The sequence below is a fragment of the Mastomys coucha genome, unplaced genomic scaffold (assembly GCF_008632895.1).
Source record: "Mastomys coucha isolate ucsf_1 unplaced genomic scaffold, UCSF_Mcou_1 pScaffold22, whole genome shotgun sequence".
Classification (NCBI taxonomy): Eukaryota; Metazoa; Chordata; class Mammalia; order Rodentia; family Muridae; genus Mastomys; species Mastomys coucha.
Genome location: NW_022196905.1, coordinates 81,822,538 through 81,844,455, shown reverse-complemented (window position 1 = coordinate 81,844,455; position 21,918 = coordinate 81,822,538). Strand labels below are relative to the sequence as shown.

The window sequence follows — 21,918 nt, the reverse complement described above, 5'->3', positions numbered from 1 at the left end:
ACCTTTGCAAGCCACATGGGCATTCCTGCTATTGTCTGTCTTCTTCCATTGTCTTGTGGCCACTCACAGGAGGACAGAAAATCACCAGAGTCATATTATTTTTTAATTTGTTTTATGTGAGTGTTATGTTATATGTAGGCACATACACAAATGTGAGCATGTTCATGCACTTGTGCGAGAGTGCACACACACATACCATTTGTTTAACAAATCTCTTCCTAGCATGTCTATGTTAATTTTTCTCTGTAGTTTACAAAAACTCAATAATTCATGTATCCAAAGTTTGCTCAAAAAAAGATAAATTACTTCATTTTGGAGATTGGCTTAAGCTAAATTTAAAAACAATGTAAGTTGCCCAATCTGACTAGAGGACTTGTGACTGGCATGGCTGATCTCTTAAATGTTGCATGTGTCTTAAAATCCTTTGCATTGCCTTTCTTGTAGCAACTGTCTCTTTTGTCTCCAGGTAAATGAAATCTACCATGATGAGTCCCTTGGAGTGCATATAAATGTGGTCCTGGTACGAATGATTATGCTCGGTTACGCAAAGGTAATGTGGGCTATACACATTAAGACTAGGTTAGCCAGTAAAAGATTGGGTGCCAAAACTATTTTTAATCTTATTTAGACTCATGGTTATAAAGCTGGGGAGGAGAATCTTCCAGAATGAAAAGAGAATAATAAATTAGAGCAACTTTTTGTTAGAGGCAGGTCTCATATAGCTCAGATTGGACTAAGACTCCCTATGATGTCGAAGATGACCTTCAACTCTTGATCCTCCTAACTCTGCCTCCTAAATGTTGGTATTATAAGAAAGCACTAACATGCCCAATGTATAATCTGCTAGAGATTTAACCAAGAATCTCTTGCATGCTAGACAAACACTATGAACTGAGCAACATGCGAGCACCAGTTATCAGGGCTTTAGGTGAGACTGAATAAGCAAGTGAACATGGACAGATGCTGTTAAGAAAAAAGAAAATGTCCTTAGCCTATTAGCATGAGGCTTGTGACCTGTACATGAATTCACTGTGTCTATGTGAAATGTCCATTTTTACGATAGTTATTCTCAAAGCACTTGGAATATGTTTATGAAGAAAGCAGAAACATCTTTTGTTTGATTTAAAACAGTATTTAAATATATATATTTAAAGGTAAAGCACCCTGAATACATTTTCAGTTAAAAAAGTTTTAATCTCTTTGAAATCAGAAACTTGAATCAAAATGCATATAGTAGCTACCCTTGCCATATTATGGAAAACCTGTGTGTATCAATATTAGACGTGGTTCTGACCTTGGAAATAATTAACTTCCTTTGAGAAGACTGACTCCCATGCCAATGTTCATGTTTACAATAATGAATGTCTCCCATCACTAATGTTCCTGGTGAGGAAACACTTATGAACTTGTGCATTTGGGAAACCATAGTCTCTGTGAGTTTATGTTTCTTTCTGCATCTACTAACAACATGTCCTCATCTACAGATAGTCTGTCCCTGGTCTTCACCTTCTTTCAAAAGCCTGATGTCCTCTGTGCTGTCAGGAAGGAGCAAGCTAACCCCAGCTGGAAGTCTTAACAGCCTTCAGTTGACCATTTGTTTGGCAAACTGTATGATTAGCATATAACAGACCAAGCTAAGTTTATTAAAAATGTAAACACTGATAATAGCATTTGCTGAAATTTAACAAAACTCCGGGTTCTTTAGCCGATTAGGAACTCATTTGGGATTCAAAGTTCAATTTCTCTTTCTGTTAGAAACACTTTGGAAATGAGATCCTGTGTTTTTAAAGGATGGGCTCTTTTACCCCTAAACCCTTTACCCTTCAACTTTTTAACTCCAGGCTGAAATGTATATGTGTATGTATATATACATACACATATGTATATATATATGTCCATTAAAGTTACCAGAAAAGAGACCAAACCCTGTCATTATCATGAGGTTAAAAAGCTAATGTTACTTGACTGTACCCTATATATTATAAAGTTTGACCAGTTCTGCCAAATCTTGAAAGAACATATTTTCCTCCTTTATACAAATTATTTTTAGACCAAAGAGTACATAAAAATCTTAACTAAGATCTTTGACTTTCATATCTCTAGAAAAAGTCGAATGCAAGAATCTTTCCCAGTACTTTAATGTGTAGAACCTAAAATTTGAATACAACCAGGAAATATTTTAGACTTCTAAAAATTCTCCTTCAAATGATTATCAATACCGAGTGAATCTTGACTTCCAACACTGCTATGCATGTGTCTGTGGACTTTCCCACAGGTGGCATGTGACCTCCTCAAAAGGTCTTTTATGGGTTTTTAGAATTTCTAAATCAATGTTGACCCCCAAAATAATATTTCTGAATCATCATTGAAATATCCTAGAATTTAAATTACAATATGTGTCTCTAACATGTTTTCTCCTTTTAGTCCATCAGTCTCATCGAAAGGGGAAACCCGTCCAGGAGCCTGGAGAACGTGTGCCGCTGGGCTTGCCAACAACAAAAACCTGATCCCAACCACGCCGAACACCATGATCATGCAATTTTCTTAACCAGGCAAGACTTTGGGCCTGCTGGAATGCAAGGTATTACTAGAACTATATAGACGAAAAAATTAAGGGCCTGGATTTTCAAGCAAAACCCCAAGTCGAGCAGGCTGTGCAAATGTTCACATCTCTATACCACTTTCTGCCACCCAGCAGGCCAAGCGTACGTTTCCCCTCCCCCCTCTGTTTTTTCCAGTGACTTTTTGCAGAATCCACAATGTTAAATGTCCCTTAAGCACCGTAGTAAATTATACTTGCCTTAAAAATAATGGCTTTCTATTTAGGGTATAGAAGGGAGAGTGCAGTGTGATGATTTCCACTAACTGTCTGGAACGAGAGTGGCTCCTGCCAACAGTCTTCGTTCCAAAGTCAGGTTACATTTATCTAGTAAACTCTGATGGAGAGTTCGGAAAAGACTGAAAGACTGATGGGTTTCTTTTCCGCATTGGTGGGGTTTCTGGCTCCTTCTGTTAGAACTAAGATATGAAGGGTCATTTAGTTAAACAGAAAGATAAGCTGAGATGGTAACAGCATGGGCACCCCAGGCAGTCCCTTCTTGCTTTCCCAAGAAAACGTGGCTTACTAGTAACAGAAAAGTAATGTTGCCCCTATTTACAGGAGCACTGCTTTTTCTTTTGTTTCTAGACAAAGATCCAGTACTAATTATAATGATAATTATAAAATAATGAAACAATAGTTATATTACTTATATATTTATATATATAAATAATGAAAATAAGAAAATATATATTTCATATATAAATAAATGAAAATAAAAGTGATTATCATTATCTGCAGGGTATGCTCCCGTCACGGGCATGTGTCACCCAGTGAGAAGTTGCACCCTGAATCACGAAGATGGTTTTTCATCTGCTTTTGTAGTAGCCCATGAAACTGGCCATGTGTAAGTCATTGCTGACAGCTTTTCTACCGTTGTTCACAAAAGTGAATGTCAGTATATGTTCTCATCCTTTGTCAAGTGTGAGGAGCTTAAAACAGTGAAGGGTCATTTGCTGAAACTCAATGAAACTCTGTTTGGTCGAGCCCTCCCGTGCCTTTGATGGCTATCGAAAAAGAAACGCATTTCATTAGACTGCTCTCAGTTTCAGTGTCCATGGTGTTTCCAAGGAAGCCATGTTGAGTTGAAAAACTATGTCTTTCCCAGTGTGTGTTCTGAGAAAAGGAAGTTCAAGGCATGGATCTATGATTCTTACCCAGGAGGTCTCCTTTGTGTTCTAGGTTGGGCATGGAGCATGACGGGCAAGGCAACCGCTGTGGCGATGAGACTGCCATGGGCAGTGTCATGGCACCGCTGGTGCAAGCTGCCTTCCATCGCTACCACTGGTCCAGATGCAGTGGTCAGGAACTGAAACGATACATCCAGTATGTGCCTCACTGCATGTCATACCCTGTTGCATAGGCTAAACACATGACTTCAGAGGTGTTGACCCAAAAGATTCTCCAATGTCATACAATGGGTTAAGCCATGAGCCTAGAACTTAAGAGTGGTTTTATCTGGTGTGGGGCTTCCTTGGGGTGGGGTATATTCCTTGTGACTGGTGGTCAGATTTATCTTGAGGATGGAGACAAGGTGTGTATATAGGGTGCCTGCTTTTAACCCTGTTTATACCTCGCAGTCCTATGGTGTAGGACTGCCACACTTAATATAGGATCACTTGGTGATATGACTAACGCTGCCATAGCACCACTATATCCCAGAGGTGTGCTTGGTTCCCTTTCCCAGAATTAGCAGAGATGAAAGATGAGTAAAATAAAACCCAAATCCTTAAAATCCATGTGTCTGGGAACCTGCCCTATTTGCTGAACAAACTCTAGAGAATTGGGGCTGAGAGTCCTCTTCCTGAGAATTTAAGTGCACTTATTGCTTTCCTCCCACAGTTCTTATGACTGTCTCCTTGATGACCCCTTTGAACACGACTGGCCCAAACTCCCAGAACTTCCTGGAATTAATTATTCTATGGATGAGCAATGCCGTTTTGATTTTGGTGTTGGCTACAAAATGTGTACTGCGGTATGTGACCCATTGTCAACTTAGACATCTTATCTTGAAATCTGCCTGGGCCATTCCTGTTGGGTGGGTTTTGCAAACTCACTGATACAAGTGTGAAAATATCTGTGGTTACCTTGTGTTTGCTCTGTTGATGGAGCTAAAGTAGATGCTTTGAGTACATAGCCCAAATTAATCCTCATGAGAGATAAGGAAGGAGATGGAGAGATCAAAGGTTTTTAGTTTATAATTATTTCTTTTGTTTTTTTTCTAGATTATAATATCATTCCACCATTGCCTCATCCCAAATACCCCTCCTTGCTCTTTTTCAAATTCATAGCTTTTAAAATTACAGCTGTTGTTACAGATACATACATTAGTGTTTATATATGTGTATGCAAATGTGTGCATGCGTGCATATTTGTACACATATTGCAAAAGTGGTGGCAGAAAGATTTCAAGGCTTTTATCTTTAGGATGAAAAAATCGAGATTGCAGAACTTCTCAGGCCAATCACTTAGACCTGGTAAGACACAGAGCTAGCTGCACATGGCCCAAGGCTCTCCGGTTCCAGACACTCAAGCCCTGCTCTTCCCCCAGCTTTTCTTACCTTCTAAGATGACATTGAGCTTCTCTGTATCATGATGGCCAGTAGTCTATATGTTTGTGGCTATAGAAAATGATTGCCCTGATATATTAGATGAAACTCAAATGGAATACTGTGAAAAGTATGTGGGTGCATGCCTAGAATCACAGCACTTGCAAGACTGAGGCAGGAGGATGATGAGTTTGAAGCCAGGCTTCATTCAGCTATTTACTATATGCAGGACCAGCCAAGGCTTCAAAATGAAGCTCTGTTTTGTGTGGTTTTAGTTTACGTTTCTACTTTTCAGTAGTTAGACACTATAATAATGGATGTCGGACAGAGTATGTCAGGTCTGACACTAAATCCATGAACTGGAGTACAATCTGTGACATCTCTGGTTTAGTTTTATTGCATCTGAACTGTGGGTGACGATGGTATATACAGTTTATGTGGGGATGAAGTGGGATGATGTAGTTAATGTATGCAGCACAATACGGGCATCTTACACTTGCCATTGCTGCTTCAGAACAGACCATTCCGACTTGGAACCCTAATGCCAGTGCTTATTTCTAGACATGTTACCACTTTGGCTATCAACTTGAAATTAAAACAACCCCCCCGTCCCCCCCTCCACCGAATACTATGACACAAAGAAGACATATAGAAAACACGGTTGGCAAAGGTCCCACTGTCTGAAAGGTCATCCATTGTTTGCTTCTTTTTCTTCCAGTTCCGAACCTTTGACCCGTGTAAACAGCTGTGGTGCAGCCACCCTGATAACCCATACTTCTGTAAGACTAAGAAGGGGCCCCCACTTGATGGAACTGAGTGTGCTACTGGAAAGGTGAGTGTGGTTGCTGGTTAAGCTCCAGTGAGTGCCGTGGAGGAACTTTTTAAAGTCTTGTAAATGATGACTGCTGCTGGCCTGTAATCCTTAGGTAGCACCTGTAGGTTCCTTATGGTAACTCACTGAGATAGTGTACTAGTCTCCGTGGCTGCCACCACAAATTGCCACAAAGTTGATGGTTTAAAACCCTAGAAGTTTGTTATGTAATAATTCTTGAGGGCAAGAAGTGAAGTCTGCATGTAGATGTTGCTCCCTGTATGGCCATGGTTTCCTCTCCTCTCAGGGTTTCTGGCTACCTTCCTCCCACATCGTGGCCATACCCTGCTGACCTCTGACAGTAGGTGTATATTCCCTCTGTCACTTTCTGAATCTTTTCATGATGGTTTGAGCCTACCTAGACACTCCTGGATTATCTTTTGAACTTAAAATCTTTAATTGAATTGTGTCTACAAAGAATCTTTTACTGAATAAGGTCACTTTCACAGGCCCAGACATTAGATGCTTTTGGGCCTGGGGGGATCAGACCATTTGCCACTCTGTGGCCAAGAGGAAAGGCAGTAGGGACAACAGATCTCTGGCCCCTGCTACTGGGGTCTGATTTACTTGCTGGCGTGGCCTCCCTTGTGAGAGCTGCCCAGAAATAAAGGCATGTGAATTTATACAGAAGATTTGGCCTCACTCCTCGGGGAAGGATGCCCAAACGTTTTAAATCTCAGAGTGTGTAGTTGAGATTGAATACTTAGAAACTGGCGGGATGCCAAGGTGTGCTTCTCTTAAGGGCAAAGAGCCCAAAACAAAGGCATGCTAAGAATGCAAGTCGAAGAGCCTTGACTAGTCTAGAAATAATAGATTGTAGATAGGACCAAATGCTGACAGAAAAGATTAATGCAACTTTTACCTTCTTAGAAGGTTGATTTCAAACATACATGAACGATTCTTATATGAAGTATGCATACTAATAAAAATCTGCTACTACAAGCACTTGCATTCTGTCACATACTGTGGCAACTACATTATATATAGTGTCTTGCTTTGGGAAGAGTTAATAAATATGCCTTCAACTAAAAATAAAAGCAATAATGAGTAAAATCACTTTTGACTTATTAAAAGGTTATGTTATAATCAGTTTTAGTATCTAACTCCTCTGCTATAATTATGTCCCAGTATAAAGGCTTTTAAAAAACTTTTTTGCCTGTAGTGTACAAAAAGGCATTTGAAATTTTTGGAAAGAAAGCAATCTATTCCCTCTGAGTGTGTATCTGTCCAGTGCTAGGCATTATCAAGGAATCTCACAAGTAGCATTGTAGTTGTATTAACCTCTCTTTCTTCATACACTCCCACAGCCTCTAAATAATTCATGAATTTTTGAATACCTTGATTATACTTATCTAAAAGATAAATAACATAATCTAATTCATCTATTTCTCAGATTCATAATTTAATATTCTATGAAGCTAAAGGTGCTTTGAAAGCCAAATACACTCTGAACCAACTTAATTAATTTTGAAGTTGAGGCATATTTGGATGTCATTGTTTTAAAGGGGGCATATTAGTATTTAAACCCCTGCTGATAGAAGCAATGAGAAGTGAAGCCAAGAATGATATCTGCTGGGTAGGCCACTCATTTGTGACATACCATTTCAAAACTTATCTGAGTAAATGTTATCTTCCTTTTATAAAAAAGCTTTATTTTTAGTGATGTACACCTTTAGCTTCATAGAATATTAAGTTATGAATCTGAGAAATACATGGGTTAGATTTACCTTTTAGATAAGTATAATCAAGGTATTCAAAAATTCATGAATTATTTAGAGGCCATGGGAGTGTATGAAGAAAGAGGGGTTAATACAACTGCAATGCTACTTGTGAGATTCCTTGATAATGCCTAGCACTGGACAGATATATATACATACACACACACACATATATATATATGTGTGTGTGTGTGTGTGTGTGTGTGTGTGTGTGTATGTATATGTGAGTGAGTGCCCAGTATCTTTCTGGTGCCCACAGATACCAGAAAAGGGCATCTGATCCCCTGGACTTGGAATTACAGATGGTTGTGAGGTGCGCCATGTGGAGTATGGGAACAGGACCCAAGCCCTTTGCTGGAGAGCAGTGAGCACTCTTAACCAGCCCCAAATTTAGCTTTTTAATTTTAGTCTTGAATTGATGGATCCACTATGTTCATAGCAGCCTTATTTATAATAGCCAGAGGGTGGAAAGAACCCAGATGTCCCTCAACACAGGAATGGATACAGAAAATGTGGTACATTTACACAGTGGAGTACTACTCAGCCATTATGAATGCAAATAATGGATTCATGAAATTCTTAGGGAAATGGTTGGAACTAGAAAATATCATCCTGAGTGAGGTAACCCAATCACAAAAGAACACACATGGTATGCACTCTCTGATAAGTGGATATTAGCCCAGAAGCTCAGAATATCCAAGATACAATCCACAAACTACAAGAAATTCAAGAAGAAGGAAGACCAAAGTGTGGATATTTCACGTTGGTCCTTCTTAGAAGGGGGATCAATGTACCCATGGAAGGACTTACAGAGACAAAGTGTGGAGTAGAGACTGAAGGAATGGCCATCCAGAGACTGCCCCATCTGAGTATCCATCCCATATACAGTCACCAAACCCAGACACTATTGTGGATGCCAACAAGTGCTTGCTGACAGAAGCCTATTATAGCTGTCTCCTGAGAGGATCTACCAATGCCTGACAAATACAGAGGTGGAGGCTTGCAGCCAACCATTGGACTAAGCACAGGGTCCCCAATGGAGGAACTAGAGAAAGGATCCAAGGAGCTGAAGGGGTTTGTAGCACCATAGGACGAACAACAATATGAACTAACCTGTACCCCCAGAGCTCCCAGGGACTAAACCACCAACCAAAAAGTACACATGGTGGGACTCATGGCCTCAGATGCGTATGTAGCAAAGGATGGCCTCATCGGTCATCAGTGGGAGGAGAGGCCCTTGGTCCTGTGAAGGCTCTATGCCCCAGTGTAGGGGAATGCCAGGGCCAGGAAGTGGTAGTGGGTAGGTGGGTAAGCAGGAGTAGGGAGGAGGGAATACAGGGTTTTCTGAGGGGAAACCAGGAAAGGGGATAACATTCGAAATGTAAATAAAGAAACTATATAATTAAAAAAGCCACAAAAAAGCTCTCCCCAAAATTGATGGATCTAAATTATCCTTTTGATAGGATCCCTTTGTGCAGCAAATGGCTATGTATACTTTAAATCCATCTTTAACTGGAAGGGAGTAAGAGTAGAAGACCTTCCAATAAGTGGTCCCTGAATAATGCCTTTTAATGACTCATAATTACCTTCTTTTGTTTCCGTAAGTGGTGCTATAAAGGACACTGCATGTGGAAGAATGCTAACCAGCAAAAGCAAGATGGCAACTGGGGGTCGTGGACCAAATTTGGCTCCTGTTCTAGGACGTGTGGAACCGGTGTTCGTTTTAGAACACGCCAATGCAATAATCCCACGTGAGTATGGCCCCATAATTCCCATTGCTCTTTGATACACCAGGCAGTGATTCATTGTTGTTACTAGTGTTTTCTCTTCTTTGATCTCACTTGAAAAACAGAGGATATGGAAAGTATTGCTCACCGCCAGAGCGGTGGAGAGTAGGCAGTGATGAGCAAGAGACACACAAATGAAGAGGTTTCTTTTTTGAAGAAATGACATATGGAAGTATTAAGGAATTGACCAGAGAGAGTAGATAGTGTGTGCCCTGTCATCTGTGACGTTTCCATGAAGAAGCAGAGAGGCACTGGGCAGAAGCACCAATAACATCAGCCGAGTTCCAGAAGGTTGGTTCAGCTGCTTCAGTGTAGAAGCACAGAAAGATGGGAAGAGGGCAGTCCGGTAGGGACTCTGAGAAGAAAAGACATCCATCCACTCAACCTGATAAAGTTCGTGTGAGCCTGGAAGTGATGGGCTTACCCAGCTTGGCCTTGCTGACTTTCCGGCTGGGGTTTAACCTGCGAGCAGCCCTGTCTCTGTGCTGGCAGAATGATGTGTCTGCACATGACTTGTGTAGAGACTTCTGATGGCTGCATATGGTCTCCACAGGCAGCATTAGAAGATTAGAAGTAACAATAACACTGCAAAGCAAGGCAGTGAGAGTTACACGTCCACCACGAGCCACGATCTATTCTAAGTGCTTTCAGAATGCCATGCCATCGAATCCTGACCGTTTCCTTGTTGGGAAAACCATTCCATTTTGCATTTGACATAGGAGGAAGTAAAGACACAGGATTATAGGCTCGGCTTTTCTTGGAGTGGCACTTGCAGATTTTATACATGGTCAGAAATATCGTTTCCTTGAGTTCACGTGCATGATTTTCATCTTTCATAGATAAAACAAACCATTTGAAAACTAAGTTATGTTGTGTTACTGGGGGAAGGGGGAAAATCTTTACCCCTCAGCACAAGGAGTAGGGTCCATTTGAAGAGACTCTAGACATTGGAAGTACGGGTACCATTCAGCCAGTGCTGGCAGCTCAGACCCTTGGCTCTCTGCCCAGCAGCACTGCTTCTGTGGGCCTGAGCTGCTGGCCTGATGCCAGGCAGCCTTTGAAACATTGTCTTTTCTCTAGGCCCATCAATGGTGGGCAGGACTGCCCTGGTGTTAATTTTGAGTACCAGCTTTGTAATACAGAAGAATGCCAAAAGCACTTTGAGGACTTCAGGGCCCAGCAGTGCCAACAGCGTAACTCACACTTTGACTACCAGAATACCAAACACCACTGGCTGCCGCATGAACACCCCGACTGTGAGTGCATACCATTCTTTTGCCTGCTGTGTGGATGGTCACTTAGTGTGTAAGCCTTGCCGACACCATGCCCTCGCACTCTTGAGTCCTGCCTGTGTGGTAACATAAGAAGCCGGGTACTTACAGAGGCCAGGCATTCCAGATTCCCAAGAATCAGGCTGCAGAGTGCCTTTCTCCTGAGAGGGAGGTATGGTGACAGACACGATATCTGGCAAATAGCCCTGTCACCACCCCCATGGGAAATGACATTGAATCACCTGATTCAACTGAAATCCTCAACTAAGAAATAAGCCCAGCACAGGGAAAGTAGTTTATTGATAGCCAAGTCAGGATGAAAACAGAAAGGGAAAAACAAGGTGCCCATGTATTAAAGACTTCATAGCCTTGTCTAACCTAGTTATTAAAAATATTCCTGGAAAAATAAAAAGTGCCAGGCAGTGGTGGTGCACGCCTTTAATCCCAGCACTTGGGAAGCAGAGGCAAGTGGATTTCTGAGTTCAAGGCCAGCCTGGTCTACAGAGTGAGTTCCAGGACAGCCAAGGCTACATAGAGAAACCCTGTCTCGAAAAAACCACAAAAAAAATATTTCTGGAAATTTTCTTCTAATGCTTGAATCCTTCCAATTAAATTCTGGGTTAGATGGGCTCAAAGTGAAATTTCTTATCTCTGTGTGGCTGTTCAGTGTGTATATACCACTGAATTCAGCTGAGTGCTCTTTTAAAGGAAATGCAAGCATGGATGGGTCAAAGTTGAACATTTTAGAATAGATGCATTATTTTCTAATTTACTTTAGTGAAGTGAGTCAACGTACATTACCAATTATGCAGATGCTACAAAGGGCACAGATATCAGCTGAGTGATAGGATGAGAGCGAAGAGTGAGGCAGTCAGTGTTTAGAATGTTAAGAAAGTGAAATTGGCTTTGAGGGAAAGTTTACTAAAAAGCTAATGTAGGGAATGTCAGGGTTTGCCAGCATAACCTGCCTGGGGTAGCTTCAGTCTATATCTGACTGATGTCCCTACCAAATTAATATTCCTTATTAATGCAACAATGGTCTACTTTAGATGACATAAAGTCATCAATCATTCATATTGATACAAATATGCATGGTGGCATATCTGCACTTTTCACCTTCTCCCTGCTGTATTCACCCGGTGTTTCATCTTCTTTTCAGGAACCCGTATTGAAATGTTATATCTTAAAGTAAATTGTGCTGGTCACACATCCTATTTTATAAAAATTATTAATTTAATCCTGCTTCTTATGCAGCCAAGAAAAGATGCCATCTTTACTGTCAGTCCAAGGAGACCGGGGATGTTGCTTACATGAAACAACTGGTGCACGATGGAACGCGCTGCTCTTACAAAGATCCATACAGCATATGTGTGCGAGGAGAGTGTGTGGTGAGTTCAAACTGTTGCCTCCACAGCATCCCACAGCAATCTCCAGCATACCCCAGCATCCCACAACATCTTACAGCATCTCACAGCATCGTCCAGCATCCCACATCATCCTCCAGCATCCTCCAGCAACCCCCAGCATTCCCTAGGACCCTATAGCATCCTTCAACACGCCCAGCATGCCACAGCATTCCCTGCATCCCCCAACACCTCCCATCATCCCCTAGCATCTCTCAGCATCCACCAGCATCCAACAGCATTTTCCAGAATCCCTCAGCATCCTCCAACACCTCCCAGCATGCCACAGCATCCCCTGCATCCCCCAACACCCCCAGCATCCCCTAGTATCCCCCAGCATCCCCACCATCTCTCAGCATCCAACAGCATTTTCCAGCATCCCTCAGCATCCTCCAACACTTTCCAGCATCCCACAGCATCTACCAACACTTCCCTACATCTGTAGCATATCACAGCATCCTCTAGCATCGCATAGCATGCCTCAGCATCCCACAGCATCATCCAATACCTCCCAGCACCCCCAGTACCCCCCAGCATCCCTCAGCAACCTCCAGCATTCCCAGCATCCTTGAGCTTATTTGGTATCTGAGAGAGGCATTGATTCCCCCCATTATAAAATAACTATAGTTAGGATCCTTTGATTCATGTATGTGTATTACATTTTAGTTTAAATATTATTTTAATAAAAATCCAATTCTAAGTTTGTTTAAAAGATTAATACAGAAATCCTTTTCTTTTTACCATATCTTCCAAATGGCTCTATATGTAAATGCTGAATTCTATGTCAGGCCCAAAAATGCAGGCAATGAAAAAGCTTTGTCTCATTTAGTCTTTTTATACTGCACTTTGTTTCCTTGTTCATATGTAGCTGTTACTGTAAGCATCCACTTTAACTGGAACAGTGTAGCGAACATCCATTTCCTTTCACTTAGCAAAACTGCAGCCTGCTGTTGTGTTGCTGTAACAGAATACCACAGGCTGGGTAATTTATAAAACCAAAAGAAAGCAAAGCTCATGCTAAATGAGTTTAGGTGCTTTGGCTGGTGGTTCTGGGTCGAGAAAGACCAAATTTGATGATGGTGTCATCCATGCTTGAAGGTAGAAGGGGAAGAGAGACTAGGAACTGAAGATAGGAAGAGGCAGTCACTCTTAGGACACACCCACTCTCTTGCTAACCTTCCCATCTCTGCAACAAGAACATTAAAATTCTTCGATGAAGTGAGAAGCCTCAAGATCTAATTATGGCAGCTTTTTATTTAGTTTGTCTTGTTGTCTTGAGATAACATCTTACTCTACAGCCCACCTGTCAGCCCACACCTGTCAGCCCACACCTGTCTTCAGCCCACACCTGTCAGCACCCACCTGTCAGCCCACACATGGCTTCCCACCTTAACTAAGCCATGAGTCTCACTACTTTTGAATTGGGGATTAAGTTTCCAACATAAAATGCTTAAGAATAGATATGAATGGTGATAGTCAAATGTGATTGTCATCACTTTTAACTAAATGAGTTTAGATGCTTTGGCTGATGGTTCTGGGCTGGGTCAGAAAAGATCAAATGTAGAGATGGCATCCTCCTGTTGAGTCATCCATGCTATAAGGTAGAAGGAGAAGAGAGACTAGGAACTGAAGATAGGAGGAGGCAGTCACTAGTACTAAATGTGTGTCCCTTGCCCATTTTTATATCAAACTTGTAAGTATAATAATCTGCCTTATACCACATTTACTTAAAAGTCCTATCGAGTCCAGAAAGCCTGCAGTCGTTGCCTACTGACTGTGAAAATGTCACCTCACCTGATGTTTGAGGCCTCGCCCACACTGAGCTTTCACTGCCCTTCTCCATTGCTATGGCTGCCTTCACCTGGCTCCCGGTTGTGTATAAATATTGATCTCTAACCCTTCTCTCTGTTAATGTAAAGTTAAATAATTATTTGAATTTTTTCCACTTCTAAAATGTCTTTTAACTTTATTCCTTCAGGGTTTTATGAGAATATCTTGTATTTTGGGGGAAACTTTATTTCACATCCCAACTTACCTTTAAAGGATAACACCATTTTATAGCTTGCCACATTACCATAAGTCTTTATGAATATGTGAATAGCATGGACCAGACAACATGTTCTTGATTTGCCATTTTTCTACCCAGGATCAACCTACTTCTTTGCTTATAAATCTTGCTTGGTGAGGAGGACAACTATCTTGGGAATCTCATCCTGGGAAAATACTTCATTAGGAAAGGCATTTGTCACTTATTGACAAGATTGTGGTTCCTTTTGTCATTTGATTTCACACTAGTTCTTTAAAAACCTGGGGTCTGAGAAATCATGAGAACAGTGGAAGTCCTGCGCAAAAGCTTGCTGGCTGTGCACCATCACTAATAAAGGGTTCATCATCCTGTGCTCTGTAGTTTGCTATGTGGCACATTAAAATTAGCCGTGTTTAACATCTTCTCTCCACAGAAAGTGGGCTGTGATAAAGAAATCGGCTCCAACAAGGTTGAGGATAAGTGTGGGGTCTGTGGAGGGGACAATTCCCACTGTCGAACTGTGAAGGGGACATTTAGCAGAACCCCCAGGAAACTTGGTAAGATGAGTGTTCTCTCAACTTGAGACCCTTCTCTGATGTTTGTCATGGGGATCTTTTTCAGTGTGTACCATAGAACCTAACAAATATTTTTTTAAAGTACTGTAAATAGAAATTATTAAGAAATAAGACTTTGAATTCATATTTCATAGCAATCCTAAGAAAAATAACTACTAAGTTAATGTAAGGGATGCTCTAGTACTTTTAGTGCTTAGGGGAAACAAAATCTGTGTTATATGTTATTTTGAATTTAATTAAATGTGAATGGGACTAAAGGTTAATTTTGAATATATGTGGCACATAATTCATCATCTGGAAATATAAAATGTTATAAAGTTTAAATATAACTTTTAACATGTATCATTTTCGCTTATTTTAATTTAAAAGCAAGCAATTTTATCTTCTTGGTATATTTATGAAGCTAGCATTAATAAAACAGAATCTTTAACAGTTTATTTTAAACAAAATAGAGAAATATTGTATGGAAAAGACAAAGAGAAAATAAGAGATACAATCAAATAATCATCTGAGATATGGTTGCTCATATGCATGATCTGTTGTGACCCTCACAACCATGAACCTGAAGTTTTATACACATCAAGGATCCCAAAGATGGACTAGATAGCTATCCTCATGCAATAGATAATAGGAAAAATATTTGTAGTTGAATAAATTATATAAGAATTTCCATAATATTTGCATACAAACATTTATACAGTATAACAAATAGTCATCTATTTGATGAGGGTTTATTGGGAAAATGTTTCATGGAATTTAGCAGCTAGAGGTAAATATGACATGATGTTGGCATGAAGATTCTCTTGATTATCCTTTGACATTATCAACATAGTGTCTGATGGGATGAGAGAACACAAAGAAGTTTAGTTTGGGACTGGGAATTGCTTCACAGGTTGATAGCACTGGCTGCTCTTCCAGAGGAGCCAGGCTCTGTTCCCAGCACCCCACGTGGTGGCTCACAACCATCTAACCTCTGCAGGTACCAGGCACTCAGGTGGTACACAGACATACATGGAGGCAAAACATCCATATGCATAAAGTAAATAAATCATTTAAAAATTGGCTTACTTTAAGCAATTATAAGCTATAGAGGAATGCATAAAAATGATATGTTAGTCTTCATCTAAATGGAGCAGTCCATGTTGTTCCCTTTTATACAAATTATACCCTGGCTACCTGACTTTGGGGAATTTTAATATCAGGTTTACTCTGGGATGTGTTTTGGATGACAGAGCTAGGTAGCCATTTTCAAATATGGTCTGTGATCCTTAATGTCTTTGCTATTCCATCATGATGAATTACCGTGGTTTTTACTTTAAAATGTATTTGGAAGCAAATAATGCCACTTCTGGCTGGGCTTCTGCATTATTTTAACAAAGCACACAGAACTGAAGTTCAAATATTATACTTTGTGAGCATCAACTATAATTTTTTTTCTGCAGTCCAATGAGAGGGTGAAATATACTTGCTTTAATGAAGTCACATTTATTTTTCTATTTGGGGGGCGTGGAATAATTGGTTTTATTTTCAGGATGAATTAATGTAAGGAAACCTCTTCTTCTACTATAATAATTCTTTCCACATCTTGTATGATATAAAGACATGATACTGTTTTTCAGACCACCTCAAAAAAAAAAAACATGCTCAGCAAGAATCAAGGTCAGAAGAACATGTGACATGTCCCCTGAGTCACTCAGATTCAAAGTGGTCAGAGATAGCCTAGCCTCCATTTCTTTGCGTGAATGTCTCCAGAGTCATCCAATAGACTAATTAACCTTTTCCAACAGGCAAACATTTAAGCAAGAGATGCCATAAGGAACTCACGTTTCTGGAAAATGAAATCTGCAAGTATCCAACCTCAAATCATCTCCATCATTCTGCACTTACGCTCAGTCTTACTTTCATTGACTATTAACAGTTTATCAGCACTTGCTAACTACTGTAAACGCATTTTGACTTGAACACTTTTAGAGGTTCAGAACGTGTTTTATATCTTGCCCAATAAAATCTGTTATGGCTTATGGGGTAGTCAGTGAAATAGCAAGACTTTGATAAACATGAAACCTCCACTAATTAACGACATTCTGTTTAAGGGAAGACGAGAGGCGCGTTTGTTTTACCCAAAGGAGCTCGTAATATTTCTCTTGCTGAAACAAGAGAAACTAAAAATGTACTGGGTAAGTTGTAGCACACTGCAGAAAGATGGGCATCCATAAATGACCACACACTGCTGTGCACTCCGGGGCATCTTAAGCATGTTGCTCTTAGCCAATCCTCACTCAGGCAAACAGTATAGCTCCTGTGTTGCGCTGTACCTCAGGTTAAGGCACTGAAAACCCTGATGCTAGGTGATTTACTTTGGACCCTAATAAATATTATATAAGAGTTGGGTAAGTCTACCTATAGGTGAATTTTAACCATACATATACAGATGACAAAATTTTTTCTGATTCTATCAGCAATTATATATTTCTATCTGGATTTATTTTTACATATGTCCTGGATTATATGAACTAGGTACTTTGTAATATACTAAAGTTTAGATTTCATACTTTCCTATATTCATTTTTATTAGAGACAGCATCTTCCTAAACTGAAAATTTCAAGCTCAAGATTATCCTGCCTCAGCCTCAAAAACTGCTGGGGTATAAGCAGGTCTCACCTCACCTGGATCTGACTAATTTATTTTTATTGAACACAAGATATAGCATCTCTGCTTCTCGATTTGTTCCATTGTTGATATATAGTTATGGACAGGACTGTAAGTGATTTTTAATATAATTATAGGGCTTATGATAATATTAAGTTCCAATAGTCAATTTAAGGGTATTAATTTATATTCCCTAGTTTATAAGATTGAGATTGAAGCATTTGTAAAAGCAGAACACAATAAACACCTTGTGTTCAGTCTTTCTTTTGTAAGTATTTCTTTCAAATGGGTATCTAAATCCTAAAACATTTCAATATATGCTAGCCTTTTATAACAATATATAGGCAGAAGAAATATCTCCAGTTCACCACCTAACAACTTCTTTAAAAAGTGGTTATAAAAGCTAGAACCACCCAGGGTGACTCAGAAAAGCGAAACCGTTTGCCTGAATTATTGATGCAACTCATAGGTCAGCATAACCTATGAATTTTCCTCTTGCAGGATGTCTCCACACTGTGGGGTTAGTCTCCGAGATGCTCCTTTCCATTTATGGATGCCCTCTTCTGCATGCAGGGGCAGGTTAAGGGTGCGGTGCTGGACTAACCATAGTGTTGCTTTTGTTTTCTCTGCTTCCTCCAACATTCACTACACATGCTAAGGGTACCTTAAGATGTTTGATATACCCCCTGGTGCTAGACATGTGTTAATCCAAGAAGACGAGGCTTCTCCTCATGTTCTTGGTAAGTGTTTCTGTCTGCTGGCATTGCCTTTCCATGCACATCAACTTTAAATGTCAAAGACACTACACATGGAGTGTATGTATATATGTACTCTTAATATATATATATATATATGTATATATATACATACATATATACATGTATGTATATATATTTGTGTGTGTATATTATTCATACATATACATGTGAGGATGAGGATTATATCTAAAGTCATTAATCAAATATGTGAAGTTTAATGAGTTATCTTAACTATCTTTACATTAAAATAAATGTTTAAAACTGAAACTTAAAATTCTTATGGTAGAAAAAGGAATTGCTTCATAACTCCTGAGAAAACAATTTTACAAGTTTATATTTATTAATCATATTTTGCTTTGAATTAGGAGATGCTAAAAATACAATGTACCACATTAAAGGAAGTTAATAGAAAAATCATCGTTTTTATCTTGAAGTTGACTGATGGATAGTTTGTTGAAGATGGCAAATGGATAGATTTAAAGCTGCCAAAGGAAAATTTTGCTATTCCAATGTGAATTTTTCCTAGTATCTGGAAGTTATCAATTTTTGATTGGCACAGACAAATGCAGACCACATTCTGTTTCTCTCATATGGGAGGATAATGTAGAATGCTCACTACTATAGCAGTTTGTTTTTAAATCATGACTGTCCTGCTAAGACCTGGGCAGTCTGTTCACACACTACGATATCTGAAAGTTAGCCACCAGCACTAGGAAATTTTGTAGCAAATTGGCTTTTATTCTCATATTTTGGTTAAATTATATTTATTGTCAGATGGCATAACAAACCAACATTTGCTCATAGTTCTTTTGCTAGTTTTTATAATCCTATTCTTCATCCTAGAATTCAGACTATTCTTGGAATCATTATCTTAAAAGCTTCAGAGAAATAAATATAAAACAAGTAGTTTTAAAGAAATATGTTTTTAGTGATGTTAGGAATGTGAGGTGTTTTCTCTCTTACTGATAAGACACTTGCAACCTGTAAATTTAATCTATTATTTTTCCCACTAGAAAAGTATTATATATTATAATAATAGTAGATCTGTAATGCATTAAGATCTATTAATAATAAACATTTTTTCTTACAATATCAATTTCTGAGTGGTCTGGCAATTTTACTATCATCAAAAAAATGATTGACCTGAAAACCAGCTCTTTAGGGTGGCTATCTCTATGTATCAACATTTAAAGACATAGTTTGTATTAACAAATAGTATCTGCTATATCCAAAGTTGTTTCACCTTCCAGGGAAACATGGGATGAGTGAGTTAGAATCTGCTAATATCTTTGACCAAATGAGAATATTTGCAATCATTATTTTTTATCCATTGACAATGTTTCCAAATGGGAATATTTGCAAACATTGTTTTTTACCCATTGACAATGTTTCCAAATGGGAGTATTTGCAAACATTGTTTTTTTATCCATTGACAATGTTTCCAAATGGGAATATTTGCAAACATTGTTTTTTACCCATTTTATCTTTTTAACTCAGTAGGAATGTTTCTCAGTGGTTTAAATGCCTAAAGAAGGGAATGGGGAAACAATTCAAACTAACATTCATTTTGACTACTTGATACTACTAAGGAAGAGGAGTCACTGGTCTTTATTAATAAAGTGGGGGAGACTTGCATTGAGTCATGAACACTGCCATATGATAAATGTGTGCCCATCACTCATTTCCTTTCATTTAGCCATTAAGAACCAAGCCACAGGTCACTACATTTTAAATGGCAAAGGGGAGGAAGCCAAGTCACGGACCTTCATAGATCTTGGTGTGGAGTGGGAATATAACATTGAAGATGACATTGAAACTCTTCATACGGATGGGCCGTTACATGACCCTGTTATTGTTCTGGTATGTACCATGTTCTGGTATGTTACATGGTTGGGTTTTGTTTATAATTTTATAATTTATCTTACCTGAAAACACGCTTAGCTAAAATATGTGACTGGATATTTCTTTGTTTCTTTTTGTAATTCTATTTATTTCTCCCTGTTCCATGTGAAACATTCTCATACATCTCATATAGTTTAATACGTATGATATTATTCTTGAATGACAAGGTAAAGGCAACAGAAACAAAAAGATTTTTATAGTCATGAGCTTAGCTTTTTTTTTTTTTTTTTTTTTTTTTTTTTTTTGCATTTTCGAGACAGGGTTTCTCTGTATAGTCCTGGCTGTCCTGGAACTCACTCTGTAGACCAGGCTGGCCTCGAACTCAGAAATCCACCTACCTCTGCCTCCCAAGTGTTGGGATTAAAGGCGTGCACCACCACCACCTGGCGAGCTAAGCATTTTTGATGTACCTTTTAATCTACTATTATTTGCCTTCTGTAAGGAGAACTTCCTTTCTCAATGTTTGGGGTATGAGTGTATTATCAATGAGTTCTTTCAGAGGCTTTCAAATTATCCAAAGTGCCAGCTATCTATATCTACAGGAAGTGTAGAATTAGGGTATTGACAGTTTTGATGTACCTTTTAATCTACGATTATTTGCCTTCTGTAAGGAGAACTTCCTTTCTTACAGTTTTGTAATTTGACTTAGAGATGTCTTAATCTTTATACTTACTTGTTGCATAAACATATTACTTATAGTATACAAGGAATATCTAGAATCAAGAATTCTATATAAGCAGTTTTTGACCTATAAAAGCAGGAAATGTGGTCTGAGAAATGTACCAGAAAATACCAGAATTTAGCCAGAAAAGCCAGTGGCATGAAAATCTGTTATTTTAGATGACTGTCAGTGTTTTGGCAATGTTGAAGGGGTGTAAAGAAGTCGTTTATATGCAGATTGTGTTAAGCTTTGGAGAAGTATGCATTAGGGAGTTGAGAGATTATCAGTGAGAGGACCTGGCCACTTTCAGTGGAAGCACACTTGAGCTCACTTGGTGCCTGCTTCTAAGTGTGGTCACAGTCCTGAGGAGGGCTCATCCTGTCTAGGAGACACACTCAGCAGTCCCTGGGGAAACTGCTCTAAGAATGCCTATGGGAAGCAGTGGAAGGTTCCTTATAGCCATGGGTCCTGTGCAGATCCAGCCGATAGAGGGTGCTGTTTCATAATGTAGAGGGATCGGGCAGCCTCTAGGGATTTAACATAATTGCAGAAAGCAAGATGGAAACAAATGAGCAATAATTTTCAAACTTTGTGAAGAGACTGTTATATTCCAGAACTTCTGAAGGCTTTGTTTCAGCTACAACTGAAATTATTAAAAGTGTAAAATCTCTCCAAAGTGTTAGAAAGCTTTGGAGTTCTCAGGTCCCAGAAGGAAAGTATGGGAAAGTAAGGGGTTCACAAACTGGAAGTGTGTTTCCCATGGTAGCAGAATTTTTGTGTACTGGACTTCATTATTTATGATGAGAGTCTCATTGTGTGAGAACTCTGAATGTGGCATGCAGGTTTTATGTAGTTACTTTTTAAGGATTTTACAGTCCTGATTTTAATTATTGTAAGAAAGAATCAGTTTCATTATGATTTTACATGCCATCTTTTGCTCGTATCCACCCCCACTACCCTTACACGCTTCTTCCTATGGCTGGTCCTTTTCTGCTATAGTATGTTTATCTGCATTGACATTACAGATAGATGTCTATTTGGAGACTAGACACTCTGTATTTGTTGTCCTTTCCCTGCCAAGCACACTGCCTTGTTTCCCCTTTTCTCTGAAAACTTCACCCCTTGTTTTCCCCCTCTATTTCTGTGTC

The 21,918-nt window shown here is 39.3% G+C and overlaps 1 protein-coding gene across 2 annotated transcripts in view; it reads left to right on the top strand.

The window, feature by feature from the left end:
• The window catches only part of Adamts3 (ADAM metallopeptidase with thrombospondin type 1 motif 3), a 236,429-nt gene that overhangs the window by 198,558 nt on the left and 15,953 nt on the right, over window positions 1–21,918 (top strand). Inside the window, exons 6-17 of one of the 2 annotated variants that reach the window (XM_031342981.1) lie at window positions 467–550; window positions 2,425–2,581; window positions 3,341–3,446; window positions 3,782–3,925; window positions 4,442–4,574; window positions 5,867–5,980; window positions 9,343–9,488; window positions 10,605–10,780; window positions 12,050–12,183; window positions 14,658–14,781; window positions 18,109–18,189; window positions 19,904–20,067. In XM_031342981.1, coding sequence (XP_031198841.1) covers window positions 467–550; window positions 2,425–2,581; window positions 3,341–3,446; window positions 3,782–3,925; window positions 4,442–4,574; window positions 5,867–5,980; window positions 9,343–9,488; window positions 10,605–10,780; window positions 12,050–12,183; window positions 14,658–14,781; window positions 18,109–18,189; window positions 19,904–20,067 — 1,563 coding nt within the window. Of the gene's footprint in view, window positions 1–466; window positions 551–2,424; window positions 2,582–3,340; window positions 3,447–3,781; window positions 3,926–4,441; window positions 4,575–5,866; window positions 5,981–9,342; window positions 9,489–10,604; window positions 10,781–12,049; window positions 12,184–14,657; window positions 14,782–16,892; window positions 16,977–18,108; window positions 18,190–19,903; window positions 20,068–21,918 lie in introns of both variants that reach the window. The other variant, XM_031342980.1, reaches the window with a different exon arrangement.